A 14,401-nucleotide genomic window follows, 5' to 3' on the forward strand; every position below is an offset into this window, starting at 1 on the left:
TGCCTTGTCTAATGTCAGAATTGTAGTATCTGTTATTGTATTGTTTGACTTTCCTTTTCATACCCTTAACCATCCTTTTATTTTTAGTCTTTCTCATTTATTTGACTTTAGGTATGTTTCCTGTACACAGTATAAAGCTGGGTTTGACTCTGAGTACCAATCTGAATTTTTTTTCTTTGAATAGGTCAGTTAAGACTATTTATATTTATTAATATAAATCACACATTTGGTTTCAACCCTGTCACATTAGGTTTTATTGACTGTGTTTTCCATATTTAGTTCATCTCCTTCTCTGTGTGGTCTGTTTCTTGATCTTTTTGCTCCTTTGTTATTAAGGAAGTTTTGGAATTTTATTTGAGTAGTTACCTTTATACTAACATATTTTATAGTATCCTTAATCTACCTTTTCCTCATTTAGGCTTCTATTTGGTTTATGTTTTAGGTGACATCCTTTGATCCCATCTAAGGATATTACAGGAGGGAGGAGGTTTGCTTCCTGCTTCCGGTGTGAATGCTTGGTGGGCTCCTGCAGCAATCCCACCTTCTCTCTTGACCATATTCTGCAGTTCACGACAGCCAGTAATATCAGCAGCCAGCACCACGACCATCACCACCTTGCTCCACTTAAATGGCTTTATAGCACTCGAGAGAAACATCTCTCCATGAACAGCTTTCCCCAGAGGCACCCCTGAAGGCAAATTTCTAGCAAGGTCCACTGCTGTGGCACCACAGTGACTTCTCTCGTACAGTGAGCCACAGCTGCGTCCCCTCCAACAAGGTCTACATCTCAGCCCTGAGGATGGGAGAGGGGAGGGGAGGCTCCTCCTTGGGCCCTCTATCTCAGCTCCAGTGTAGTGGCCTGCCCTTGCGTCTGCTCTTGTATTCATTAGAGTTCTCTTTCCTTCTGACTAGCCGAACACACCAATACCCCAAGCCTGTGTTACAGTTAATAATTATATTAAACTTTCTGTGTTCAAATTACTGTGTGGGTTCTCTCTTTTCATTGGACCCAGACTGATACCATACTGTTCTATCCCGTCTCCACCTTTGTTTTTGTCTTAGATTGATCATTCCTTGTTTGGATGAAGCTCTTTCTGTATGTAACTCATTCCTCCGGTAGGGCTTGGGTTACAGCATTTCCTAAGCTCCTGCATGCTGAACACATTTCAGTATGATCTCAATACCCAAAAAACAGCTTGTATAGATATAAAACCCCATGATCTTATTTTCTTTCCTTGAATTTCTTTTTTTTTTTTTTTTAATTTTTTTTTTTTCAACGTTTATTTATTTTTGGGACAGAGAGAGACAGAGCATGAACGGGGGAGGGGCAGAGAGAGAGGGAGACACAGGATCGGAAACAGGCTCCAGGCTCTGAGCCATCAGCCCAGAGCCCGATGCGGGGCTCGAACTCCCGGACCGCGAGATCATGACCTGGCTGAAGTCGGACGCTTAACCGATTGCGCCACCCAGGCGCCCCTGTTTCCTTGAATTTCTTAAAAACACCACTCTACTTTGTCTTGCTTTGTACTTTGCTATAGCAAAGGATGATGCAAACTTGACTTTCTTTCCCTTGTAAATAATTTGGCCTTTTTTTCTGGAGGCTTAGAGGAAATTTTTCTTTATTCTTAGAATGTAATAGTTTTACTAGAATAGATCTTAGAGTAACCAATCTGAATCAATTTTTCCAGGAATAAGGTAGGCCCTTTCAAAACAGAAGTTTGGGTTTTAATTTTTGAAAAATTTAAGTATTAATTCTGGTTCATTGCTTTATCTTCTTCAGAGACTCCAATAATACATGCATACATACATTTACACATACACATTGAATCTTTGTTGACTATGTTCCATATCCAACAGTTCCTTTCTGATACTTTTTAACCTTTTCTAATATTTATTTTTATTCTCTTGGCTGTTTTTATTTCTCTTCTCAATGTCCCTTATTACATTTTCAGTTAAACCTGTGCCCATTGGGCACCCTGGAATTGAGTCAATTGAGATTATTTTGTCTTTCTTCAATTTTTTTCTTGAGTTTGGACAATTCCATTTTTACATCTTCCTGTCTATTGTGCATTTCTAGTCTGACTTTTAAAATTTATGATTCATGGTATTTTTTTCATATCTGTCAATACTTGTTTAATTCAAGTTGGGTTGTTGTGCAATAGTTTTCTTCTGGTTAGTCACTGATTTTGGCAGAATTTTTAACAGTTAAAATGGTTTTAGCCTCATCTTTGCTTTTTGTCAGATAGAAGCTTTTTATAGGTGTCGATTGCTATTTCCTAATCATTTGAAATGTCTGATATTTTCCTGGACCAGCAAAAACAGGAGGTTCTATTTTGGCAGGGATCTCGGGTTATGAATTTTCTGTTGACCTAATGAAATGCAGTTTCTTTAGTAGATGAGGCTGTTGGGATGGGAAGTGTCTGATGTGTCTTTTGGCTTTATGATTCTCTTCTGTTTCTGTATAATTCTGAATTACAATCCCCTGCTTTTCCTTCAATATGTCTACCCTCCCCCAAAGGTAGTTGTCTTCTCAAGAGTGCTATCTCTAGTCCCTCAATCCAGACTTTCGAACCACTGGCTTCCTTTGGATTCCCCAGTAGGGAATTAGGTCTTAGTTCTGTTCTCAGTATTTCCCACTCTAAATGGGCCTATATTTTCCTGGAGGTGATTTTGACTGTTAGGTCTCCACTGCCCTCCCCCTTTTAAAATTTTTTTTTTTTCAATGTTTATTTATTTTTGGGACAGAGAGAGACAGAGCATGAACGGGGGAGGGGCAGAGAGAGAGGGAGACACAGAATCGGAAACAGGCTCCAGGCTCCGAGCCATCAGCCCAGAGCCCGACGCGGGGCTCGAACTCCCGGACCGCGAGATCCTGACCTGGCTGAAGTCGGACACTTAACCGACTGCGCCACCCAGGCGCCCCTGCCCTCCCCCTTTTAAATGCAATTTCTAACTACATAAAACTATTCATTCTGGTATGAGTCAGGTATTAGCTCTAATGGTTTCAGATCTTTATATCTGAAAATGTAATTAAAATCTGTGGTGTTCTTGGCTCTCAGTTATGTTTAAACATGAATTAGGGGTGGTTTGGTTTCCTTTTGGATTTGTACATTTCTAGAGAAGTTACTGAAAGATTGATGTGAGGGTTAGGGGCACTGACATGCACCCCCTCATGCAGTCAAAAATTGCGTAGACTTCCCCCAAACTTTACTAATAGCCTACTGTTGACCAGAGCCTTAATGATAATGTGAATAGTTGATTAACACATATTTTGTGTGCTATATGTATTATATAGTGTATTCTTATAATAAAGGAAGGTAGAAAAAAGAAAATGTTATTAAGAAAATATTAAGGAAGAGAAAATACATTTATAGTACTGTACTGTATTTACAGAAATAAATTTGTGTATAAGTGGAGCTGTGTATTTCAAGCCTGTGTTGTTCAAGGGTCAACTCTACTTTTTAATAGCCTATCAAGATGTTTCCAAATAGCAATTCATCAAGCAGGTTGAGAATAATACAGTACTATTTAGCTATAAAAAGGAATGAAGAATATCTCCATGCTACTAAGAAGTCATCTTTAGGGTATTTCATTAAGTGGCAAAAAGTAAGGTTAAGACCAATATGTATAGTATGCTGTCATTTATATAAGAAGGTGGGAAATACCTTATGTATATATGTACACACACAGACACACACACACGGATATTTGTATTTTTAAAAAATGGGAATATAGACGGGGCTACCTATGGCAGAAGAAGGGAAGAAAGTGACGGGGATTTCTCTCAATATACTTCACTTTACAGATTTGACTTTAAGAATGATGTGTATCACATATATGTTTATAAAGGAAAGTTTCCAAGAAGCAATCTCTAAAAATAAAAAACAATACAACAAATGAACCCAGGTTTATACCAAGTTGGTGGCACTGCCACCCAGAAAGAAACTAATCCAATCAAACTTATAATATATTGACTATCCTTCATTGGAGGGTAGGAAAACAAGAAATGCAAGTAACTCAAACACCGTCAGTAATGATAATGGTGGTAAGTGTTGCTACTGTTATTCTGAGACTGTTGTCCTGTGTACTATAATAGGATAAAACAACTGAGTTATTTTGCTAGTGACATAGAGAACTAGGGTTTTGTTGTGGTATAAAGGAGATACAGATTAAAGACAGCAAAGATAAAGTAAATAAAAGCACCATTTGTCCCGAACTTTAGTAGGAAGTATCAATATGAACTAATGATTTTCTCTTAATAATAATAATAGTAACAGTAATAATAACAATAAGGCAGTTCCTATCTCTCTATATCAAAAAGATGTAGAAAGAATGACCAACCCAGTAGCACTGAGTACTCTAGGATTCAGATAATAGTCTCTAAATACCATTTCCCACTAAGAAGAACCGGAAGAACTGGGCATCTAAAAGAAATAGCTGATTCCATATTTGAGGCAGATAATTTAAAAGATGAGCCTGGCACTTGTTGAAATGAGCACTGGACATTATTATATGTAAGTGATGAATCACTGGGTCCTACTCCGGAAACTAATACTACATTGTATGTGAATTAACTTGAATTAAAAAAAAAAAAAAAAAAAAAGATGAGTCTGGAAGATTTTGAAATTTCAAAAATCCAAGACAGCTATCAAACAATGAAGTGTCAGAAGACTGGATGCCTGGGTGGCTCAGTCTGTCAAGCACCCGACTCATGATCTCAGGATCATGAGATCGAGCACCGTGTCGGGCTCTGCACTGGGTGTGGAGCCTGCTTGAGATTCTCACTCTCTCTCCCTCTACCCTCCCCCGCTGTACCGTGCTGCCACTGGTGCACTCTCTCTCTCTCTCTCTAAAAAAGAAAAGAAAGAAAGAAAGAAAAGGAAAAAAAAAGTGTCAGGAAACCATTTGATGAGGCTCCTATGCAGCCGATGGGACAAATCAAGAATCAGTAAGGACCATTAGTGTAATGGAATGAAACATGTCAAATATGTAAGAATCCTTGGGTTTATGATACTAAATAACAGTAACAACAAAAAGGTCCTTAAATATTTTTGGAGGATGGTAGTAAACTAATTCATTATTTTGAAAATTGGTAAAGAATCAAGCATTTAAGCTTTCTTCCATGAACTATAACCTCACAATAACCAAAAGTGTGATGGAAGTTTAATAGATATATTCCACTTAATTTATGTGGACAGAACTGTAAGATTAAAATTTCCCATTTTGCAACCATAATGAATTGATTGCTCTATATCAGGAGTCAGCAAATTATAGCCAGCAGGCCAGTCATCTGTTTTTGTAAATGTAAGATTTTATTGGAACACAGCCTTGCCCATGTATTTATGTATTGTCTGTGGCTATTTTTGTATTACAATGACAAAGCTGACTAGTTGTAACAGAGAATGTATGGCCCATAAACCTGAAAGTTTTACTGTCTAACTCTTTAAGAAAATCTGTCAACCCTTGATCTAGACCACAAGCAGTAACAGCTGCTACATTATAAAATGAGAGAAATGAGACCATATATATATATCCTTCCCAATAGAAGTAAACACCACTACCTATGAAATGTTCTTATGAAAAAGTTGAACCTGAACCTGATCAAGCCTCAAGATCTAGCTGACAATTTCTAGAAAAGAGAGAACATGGAAATGTGTCAAATGTTACCATAGAGATACAATCAGCAAAATCTAATTGTGGGAGATAATTAAAGACAAATTACTTAGATTTTTCAACAAATAAATTGCAAGAAAAAAATAAGAGAGAAAGAGAACCCATAGGTTAAAAGAGACTTAAAGGACATGCCAACCAAGTGCAATATGTGCATCTTATTTGAATCCTGATTCAAAGGAACTAATAAAGAGAAAGAGAGAGGAGACAGACAGACAGACAACAGGGAAAATTTAAACACTGAGTAAATATTAGTTGGTATTAAGGAATTATCGTTAGTTTATAAACACATGATAATGTTATTATGATTGTTTTAAAAATATTATCTACGAGACACAGATACCAAATATTTAATGACAGAATGATACTATGTTGGGGCAACAGGGCAGGAGGGGGCAGGAAATATGTGCAGATACAAATAAAACATGATCGATTATGTGCTGATAATTATCAAGGATAAAGAGTACATGGACATTCACTGTGCTATTCTTGTGACTTCTGTATGTGTTTGGAATTTTATTACAAATAAATTTTTTAAATGGGGGATAATTCAGTAACCACCTGGGGATTTCCTGCAAATGTCATCTGTCCTCTAATGCTCAATTAATTTAGCACAACCCCCTGAGGGGAACATAGCCCACAGCTCATAACCCATCTCTCTCTATTCTCTGTTGAGACTCATTGCAATAGTGACTGATAGTAATTGATGAGATGGGCTGAGTCACTTATACTGAGGGGAAAATACAAAAAGATAAATCTGATCTTGAGAAGAAAATTCTAGCGGGGTTATTAGTTTAAGTAAAATAACACATTTTACTTAACAACTGATTCAAAGTGAGAAAATTACAAGGACCAAGTGAGAATTTAAGGAAAAGGAGATAAGGAACCTCTGTGTCAGTCATCTTGTTACTGAAAGATTTTTCTCTCACCTCTGGTTATCCTTGTAGGATTTGGTAAAATCCTTTATGGTTTTTTGAGGCAGGCTAAATGGTAAAACCTCCTTCCACTCTCTCAGGGTAACTGGGAACTGATGAAAGGTGTGGTTTCGAGTTAGAAAAAGGAGAGCTTAAGAAATAAGCTTGGATATCATAAGTTGATGTAGGGATGGACATGTCCATATTTTATAGCACATTTCATTTTGGTAGGCCTTTTCTTTTGGGCATATGAAAGAGAAGAATAGGCAGGGGACCCTAGGCTTTCCTGTAACAGGATGTAGCATTCTGGGAAGATAACTAATTGGCTAAGGAAGGCTTGGGTCTAGTTACTCACCCAGAGGGGGCTGCAGCATACCCCCATTCTTCTCACAGTTCCCAATAGGCTGGATTTCAGATGAGTCAACCAGCCGCCAGAAGTCATTCTTGTTGTCACTGCCATCAAGGCGAAGGCGGAGCCGGGCACCTGTCAGTCCAACTACTGTCGCAATACACGTGGATGTGGTATTCCTGGGGTCCTGCGCTTCCAATTTCATGCTGATCTTGAACTCGTTGCTTGGAGGTGTGTAGGACTGAGAAAAACAAGCCATGGGGATTAGGCAGACTAAGAGTATATGGCATTTTCAGTAAAGATGTTAAGAGATGGAGCCTGAAAATTTATTCTTTGTACTGAAATTGGTTAGAGTGGGGCCCAGGACAAGCACCTTGAACTATTCCCTGATACTTAGGCAGGGCTTCATGTAAAAGAAACACTGGAAGGTAAGATGAAGGGGAAAAAGTTTACTTTCCACAAAAGCATCAAATATTGACTCACACCAGTAAGAAAAGCACAGCAGTGTCTCAAATGGTCCTGACTTAAATGCTTCTTCATCCTGTCTTCTCTAACATCCTAACTCTCCAGGTGTTCATAACATTTTCTTCTCAGAAATCATCCTATTAAACTTGCACATCCTTAATGTCTCTTCATGGAGCGTTTCAGTATGCAGGTTTGTGTATTCATCACACAGGCCCAAAGACTATTTTTCTTATTTTGACATTAACTTAGAAATCAATTCACAGTTTTAAAAACAATTTTAAGTTATAATTGACATACCATAAACTATACACTGTTAAATCTTGACATACGTATACACCCATGACACCATATATATCACATACACCTTGAAACCATCATCATAATCAAGATAATGAACATGGACACACTCCCAAGTTTTTTCATGTCCCTTTATAATTCTTCTGTCTGGCCCTTCCCAGACCCGTCCCCAGACAAACATGATTACTTTCTCTCACTGTCGATTGACTGGTTTGCATTTCTTCCTCTTAAATAGAATCAGAATAAACTCTATTTGTGTTTGTCTAGCTTCTTTCACCCAGCATAATTATTCTGATATTCATCCCTATTGTTGAATGTATCAATAACTCATTTAAAAAAAATTTTTTTAGAATGAAATCTGGCCATTTGTAGCAACGTGGATGGAACTGGAGGGTGTTATGCTAAGTAAAATAAGTCAGGCAGAGAAAGACAGATATCTTATGTTTTCACTCCTATGTGGATCCTGAGAAACTTAACAGAAGACCATGGGGGAGGGGAAGGGGGAAAAAAAAAAGTTACAGAGAGGGAAGGAGGCAAACCATAAGAGACTCTTAAATACTGAGAACTAACTGAGGGTTGATGGGGGTTGGGAGAGAGGGGAAATTGGGTGATGGGTATTGAGGAGGGCACCTGTTGGGGTGAGCACTGGGTGTTGTATGGAAACCAATTTGACAATAAATTATATAAAAATAAAAATTAATTTTTTTTAATGTATACTCCATTTTTTTTAAACACTTTATTTTTTCAAAGCAGTTTTAGGTTCAGAAGAAAACCGACAGGAAGGTAAAGAGATTTTCCATATATACTCAGCCCCAACACATGCATAGTCTCCCCTGTTATCGACGCCCCTCACCACAGTGGTACATTTGTTACAAATGATGAACTTATATTGACACATCATAATTATACAAAGTCCACACGTCACATTAGGATTCTCTCCTGGTGTTGTACCTTCTGTGGGTTTGGTCAAATGTATAATGGCGTGTGTTTATCATTATAGGATCATACAAAATAGTTTAACTGTCTTAAAAATCCTCGGTGTTCTGTCAATTCATCCCTCACTCACCCACCCACGGGCAGCCACTGATCTTCTTAGGGTCTCTATAGTTTTGCAGCCTTTTCAGACTGGCTTCTTTCCGTTAGTAATAGGCATTTAAGTTTCCTCCATGTCTGCTCATGGCTTGATAGCTCATTTCTTTTTGGGGCTTATATTCTGTTGTTTGGCTATACCACATTTTTTTCATTCACCTACTGAAGGACATCTTGGTTGCTTCCAAGTTTTGGCAGTTATGAATAAAAGTGCAACAAACATCTACGTGCAGGTTTTTTTGCTGGTGTAAGTTTTTAAGTCATTTGAGTAAATACCAAAGAATATGGTTGCTCGATCTCATAGTAAGAGTATGTTTTGTTTCGTAAGAAATCACCACACTATCTTACAAAAATGGTTATGCGATTTCGCGTTACCACAATAAACGAATTCCTGTTGCCCACATCCTTGCTCACATTTGTCGGTATCAGCGTTTTCTGGATTTTGGCCATTCTAATAGGTGTGTAGTGGCATCCCACTACTGTTAATTCGTATTTCTCTGATGACATATGATGTGGAGTATCTTTTCACATGCTTTTTTTGTCATCTGCATGTCCTCTTTCGTGAGAAGTCTAAGATCTTTGGCCCATTTTTTAAATCAAGTTGTTTCATTTCTTGACACTTTAAGTGTTCTTTGTAGGTTTTGGATAACATTCCTTTACCAGATATGCCTTTTCCAAATATTTTCTCCCAGTCTGTGGCTTGTCCTCTTATTCTCTTGACAGTGTCATTCATGGAGGCAGGTTTTAATTTTAACGAAGTCCAGCTTATCAATGATTTCTTTTATGGATCATGTCTTTAGTGTCATATCCAAAAAGTCATCGCCACACCCAAGGTCATCTTGTTTTTCCCCTAGGTTATCTTCTAGTTTTATAGTTTTGGGTTATATATTTAGTCTCTGGTCTGTTTTGCATTAACTTTTGTGAAGGATATAAAGTTTCAGTCTAGGTCCTTTTTTTTTTTTTTTTTTTTTTTTTTTTGCATGTGGCTGTCCAGTTAAGCACTATTTGCTGAAAAAACTATCTTAGGTCCATGGTATTGCCTTTGCTCCTTTGTCAAAGATCAGTTGCCTATACTTATGTGGGGCTATTCCTTGGCTCTCTGTTCTGTTCCATTGATCCATCTGGTTCTTCTTTTGCAAACAGCACACTGTCTTGATTACTGTTTCTTTATAGTGAGCCTTGAAGTCGGGTGGTGTCAGTCCCCCAACCCTGTTCTCCTTCAATACTGTGTTGGCTATTCTAGATCTCTGCCTCTCCATGTAAACTCTAAAATCAATTTTTCCACAAAATAACTTGCTGTAATTTTCATTAGGCTTGCACTGAATCTATAGATCATGATGGGAAGAACTGACATCTTTATAATATTGAATCTTCCTATTCTTAAACGTTTATTTATTTTTGGGACAGAGAGAGACAGAGCATGAACGGGGGAGGGGCAGAGAGAGAGGGAGACACAGAATCGGAAACAGGCTCCAGGCTCCGAGCCATCAGCCCAGAGCCTGACGCGGGGCTCGAACTCACGGACCGCGAGATCGTGACCTGGCTGAAGTCGGACGCTTAACCGACTGCGCCACCCAGGCGCCCCGAATCGTCCTATTCTTGAACATGGACTATTTTTCCGTTTTTTGTTTTTGTTGTTCATTGGTTTCACCAGATTTTGTAGTTTTCCTCATAGAAAGCTTGTATATATTCTGTTAGATTTATACTTAAGTGCTTCATTTTTGGAGGTCCTCAATGGTACTGTATTTTTAATTTCAGAATCCACTTGTTCATTACAGTATAAAGGAAAGCCACTGACTTTATTAACCTTGTATCCTGAAACCTTGCTGTAATTGTTTATTAATTCCAGGTTTTTTGTTTGTTTTTTTGTCAATTCAGATTTTCTACAAAGACAATTATGTCATCTGCAAACAAAGAGTTTTATTTTTTCCTTCCTAAGCTGTATATCTTTTATTTCCTTTTCTTGTTTTATTGCAGTATCTAAAACTTCCACTATGATACTGAAAAAAAGAGGTGAGAGGAGACATCTTGCCTTTTTCCTGATCTTAGTGGGAAAGCTTCCAGTTTCTCACCATTAAGTATGATGCTGGCTATAAGATTAGTAGATAGTATCTCTCAGCATAACTATTCTGATAGTCATCCTATTGCTGAATGCATTAATAATTCATTTCTCTTCATTGCTGAGTAGTAAATCATGTTGATAAACATTTGGGGTGTTTCCAGTTTTTTTAAAATGTTTGAGAGAGAAAGAGAGAGAGCGAGCACAGGGGAGGGCAGAGAGAGAAAGTGGGAGAGAGAGAATTCCAAGTGCAGAGCCTAAAGGAGGGCTCAATCCCACAAACCATGAGATCATGATCTGAGCTGAAACCAAGAGTCAGATGCTCAACTGACTGAGCCATCCAGGCATCCCGTTTTTTGGAGTTTTTTTGTTTTGTTTTTTGTTTTTTCCAGTTTTTGATGATTACAAATAAATTGTTAATGAACGCCCATGTATAAATCTTTGTATGGGAATATACTTTCTTTTCTCTTGGGTAAATATCTAAAGGTGAAATGGATGGATCATATGGTAGGTATTTATTTGTTTAACTCACATACCAGAAAATTTACCTTTTTATAGTATATACTTTGGTAGTTTTTTAGTATATTCATAGAGTTGTGCAAACATCACTCGATTTAAATTTAGAACATTTTCATCATCCCCAAAAGAATTCCCATACCCATTAGCAGTCTCTCCCCATTCAGCCCTCAGCCCAGCCTAGAAACAATTAATCTTCTGTTTCTATGGATTAAAGGTTTAATATAAATGGAATTATACAGTATGTGAGTGGTTCCTTCCTTCACTTAGCATAATGTTTTCAAGGTTAATGTGTGTTGTATTTCATTCATTTTCACTGATGAGTAATATTCCATTGTGTGAATATACTACATTTTGCTTAACCATTCATCAATTGATGGACACTGAGTTTTCTCTTTTTGGCTATTATGTATAATGATGCCATTTGTGTATAAGTTTTGTGTGGTCATGTGTTTTCCTTACCTAGGGGTGGGAATCCTGGTTCATGTGCTAATTCTATGTTTAACATTTTGAGTAGCTTCTAAACTGTTTTCTAACGTGATTACAACATTTTACAATCTTACCAGCAATGTATGAAGGTTCCAATTTCTTCATATCCTCACCATCCTTGTTACTGTCTGCCTTTTTATCATTTATTTAACTTATTTATTAATGTTTATTTATTTCTGAGAGAGAGACAGAGTGAGAGCCAGGGAGGGGCAGAGAGAGAGGGCAACACAGAATCTAAGGCAGGCTTCAGGCTTTGAGTCATCTGCCCAGAGCCTGATTAGGGGCTCGAACTCACGAACAGCAATATAATGACCTGAGCCGAAGTCAGACACTCAACCAACTGAGCCACCCAGGCGCCCCATGGTCTGTCTTTTTAATTTCAACTATCCTAGTAGATATGAAGTGGTATCTCACAGCACTTTTCATTTGCATTTCCCTCAAGATTAATGATATTAAGCATCTGTTATGTGCTTATTGGCCAGTTGTGTATATTTGGAGAAATATCTATTGAAATTTTTTGCCCATTTAAAAATTAGGTTGTCTTTGCCCATTTAAAACTTAGGTTGTCTTATTAATTTAAAAATTAGGTTCTTCAGGGGCACCTGGGTGGCTCAGTCAGTTAAGTGTCTGACTTCGACTCAGGTCATGATCTCGCGGTTTGTGGTTTTGAGACCCGTGTCTGGCTCTGAGATCCTGCTTCGGATTCTGTGTCTCCCTCTCTCTCGGCCCCTCTCCCGCTTCTTCTCTCTCTCTGTCTCTCAAAAATGAATAAATGTAAAAGAAAAAATTAAAAAATTTTGGTTCTTCATATATTCTAGATACAAGTTCCTTATCAGATACATGATTTGTGAACATTTTCTCCCACTTTGTGGGTCATCTTTTCACTTTCTTGATAGTGTTCTTGGAAGCACAATTTTTTTAATTTTTATGAAGTCTAATCTATCTAGTTTTTCTTTTGTGGCTTGTGCTTTTGGTGCCATATCTAAAAAACCATTGCCTAATCCAAGGGCATGAAGATTTACTCCTATGTTTTCTTCTAAGAGTTCTATAGTTTTAGCTCTTACATTTAGGACTATCAGCTACTTGAACTTAATTTTTGTATATGGTATGGAGGTAGGGTGCAACTACATCCTTTTGTATGTGTATATCCAATTCTCCCCGCACTAGTTATTAAAAATCCCAGTTAACTTTGTCCAAAATCAATTAAGCATAAATGTATGAGTTTATTTCCAGACTCTCAAGTCTAATCCACTGACGTAGAAGTCTATCTTTATGCCAGTACCACAATGTCTTGAGTATTGTAGCTTCATAGTAAGTTTTGAAATCAGGAAATGTGAGTTCTCTACCTTTGTTCTTCTTTTCCAACATTGTTTTGGCTATTTTGGTTCCCTTGTGTTTCTTTATGGATTTTAGAATCAACTTGTCAATTTCTGCAACATAGGTACCTGGGATTTTGATAGGAATTACATCAAATTGTTAGATTAATTAGGAGAGCACTGCTGTCAGCTATGTGATTTGCCAATATTTTCCAAGACTATGGCTTATATTTCCTTCTTTTACCAGTTTGAAGGGCAGATGTCCTTAACTTTGACAAAATCTGCTTTATGATTTCTTTATGTCAGTTTTTCATGTTTGTCAGTTTATTCCTAATTTTTTTTCTGCTATTGTAAATGAGAGTTTCTCTTCCATTATGTCTTCTATTAAGTTACTTTTAACCATGTTACTGAGGTATAAACATTTTTTTTTTCAGGTTAAAGATGTATTATTCAATTCCTAATTTAGTGATTTTTTTTTTTTTTTTGGCTCAGTAGTCTGTTGAAGTTTGTTTTTGCGAAACTGTATCTTAAAAAACTTTTTAAAAATGTTTATTTGTTTTTCAGAGAGAGAGGGACAGAGAGTCGAGCACAAGCAGGGGCAGAGAGAGAGGGAGGCACAGAATCTAGGCTCTAGGCTCTGAGCTGTCAGCACCAAAGCAACTTGGAGCTCGAACTGACGAGCTGTGAGATCATAACCTAAGCCAAAGTCAGACGCTTACCTAACTAAGCCACCCAGGTGCTCTGCCAAACTATATTTTAAAGTATGTTTTCACCAGTAGTTTATGAAAGTTCCATTTACTCCACATCCTTGCCACTATTAGGTATGGTCAGTCCTTTCTATCAGAGACATTTAAATAAGTTTATAAATAAATGTATAGAGATAGCTCATTGTGATTTTGCTTTGTATTTCCCTAATAAAAATGTTAACCATCAATTCATGTACTTATTTGCTACCCACATATTTTCTTTAGTGGTTGCTTTACTCTTTCAATCTGAATCCCTTTCCTTCCTCCCTCACTCCCTCCCTTCCTCCTTTCCATCCTTTGTTTTGTTTTTTTTTGTTTTGGCCTGGTCACATTGGTAGTACAATGTTGAATGGAAGTGGTAAAAGCAGACATCCTTATTCTTGATGTTAAGGGGAACACGTTTAAACTTTTACCATTAAGTATGATAACTATAAGTTTTTCATAGATGCCTTTTAAGATTTAGGAAATTCCCTTCTATTTCTTGTTGTGAG

The 14,401-nt window shown here is 37.4% G+C and overlaps 1 protein-coding gene across 17 annotated transcripts in view; it reads right to left on the reverse strand.

The window, feature by feature from the left end:
- SCMH1 (Scm polycomb group protein homolog 1) overlaps positions 1–14,401 on the reverse strand; it is a 170,118-nt gene that overhangs the window by 99,539 nt on the left and 56,178 nt on the right. For 16 of the 17 annotated variants that reach the window (XM_040469813.1, XM_040469817.1, XM_040469812.1 and 13 more), the window contains one exon: positions 6,940–7,174. In XM_040469813.1, the coding sequence (XP_040325747.1) occupies positions 6,940–7,174 (235 nt within the window). Of the gene's footprint in view, positions 1–6,939; positions 7,175–14,401 lie in introns of those variants that run through there. The other variant, XM_040469824.1, reaches the window with a different exon arrangement.

This window comes from Herpailurus yagouaroundi, unplaced genomic scaffold, assembly GCF_014898765.1.
Source record: "Herpailurus yagouaroundi ecotype Mexico unplaced genomic scaffold, PumYag 77, whole genome shotgun sequence".
Lineage (NCBI taxonomy): Eukaryota > Metazoa > Chordata > Mammalia > Carnivora > Felidae > Herpailurus > Herpailurus yagouaroundi.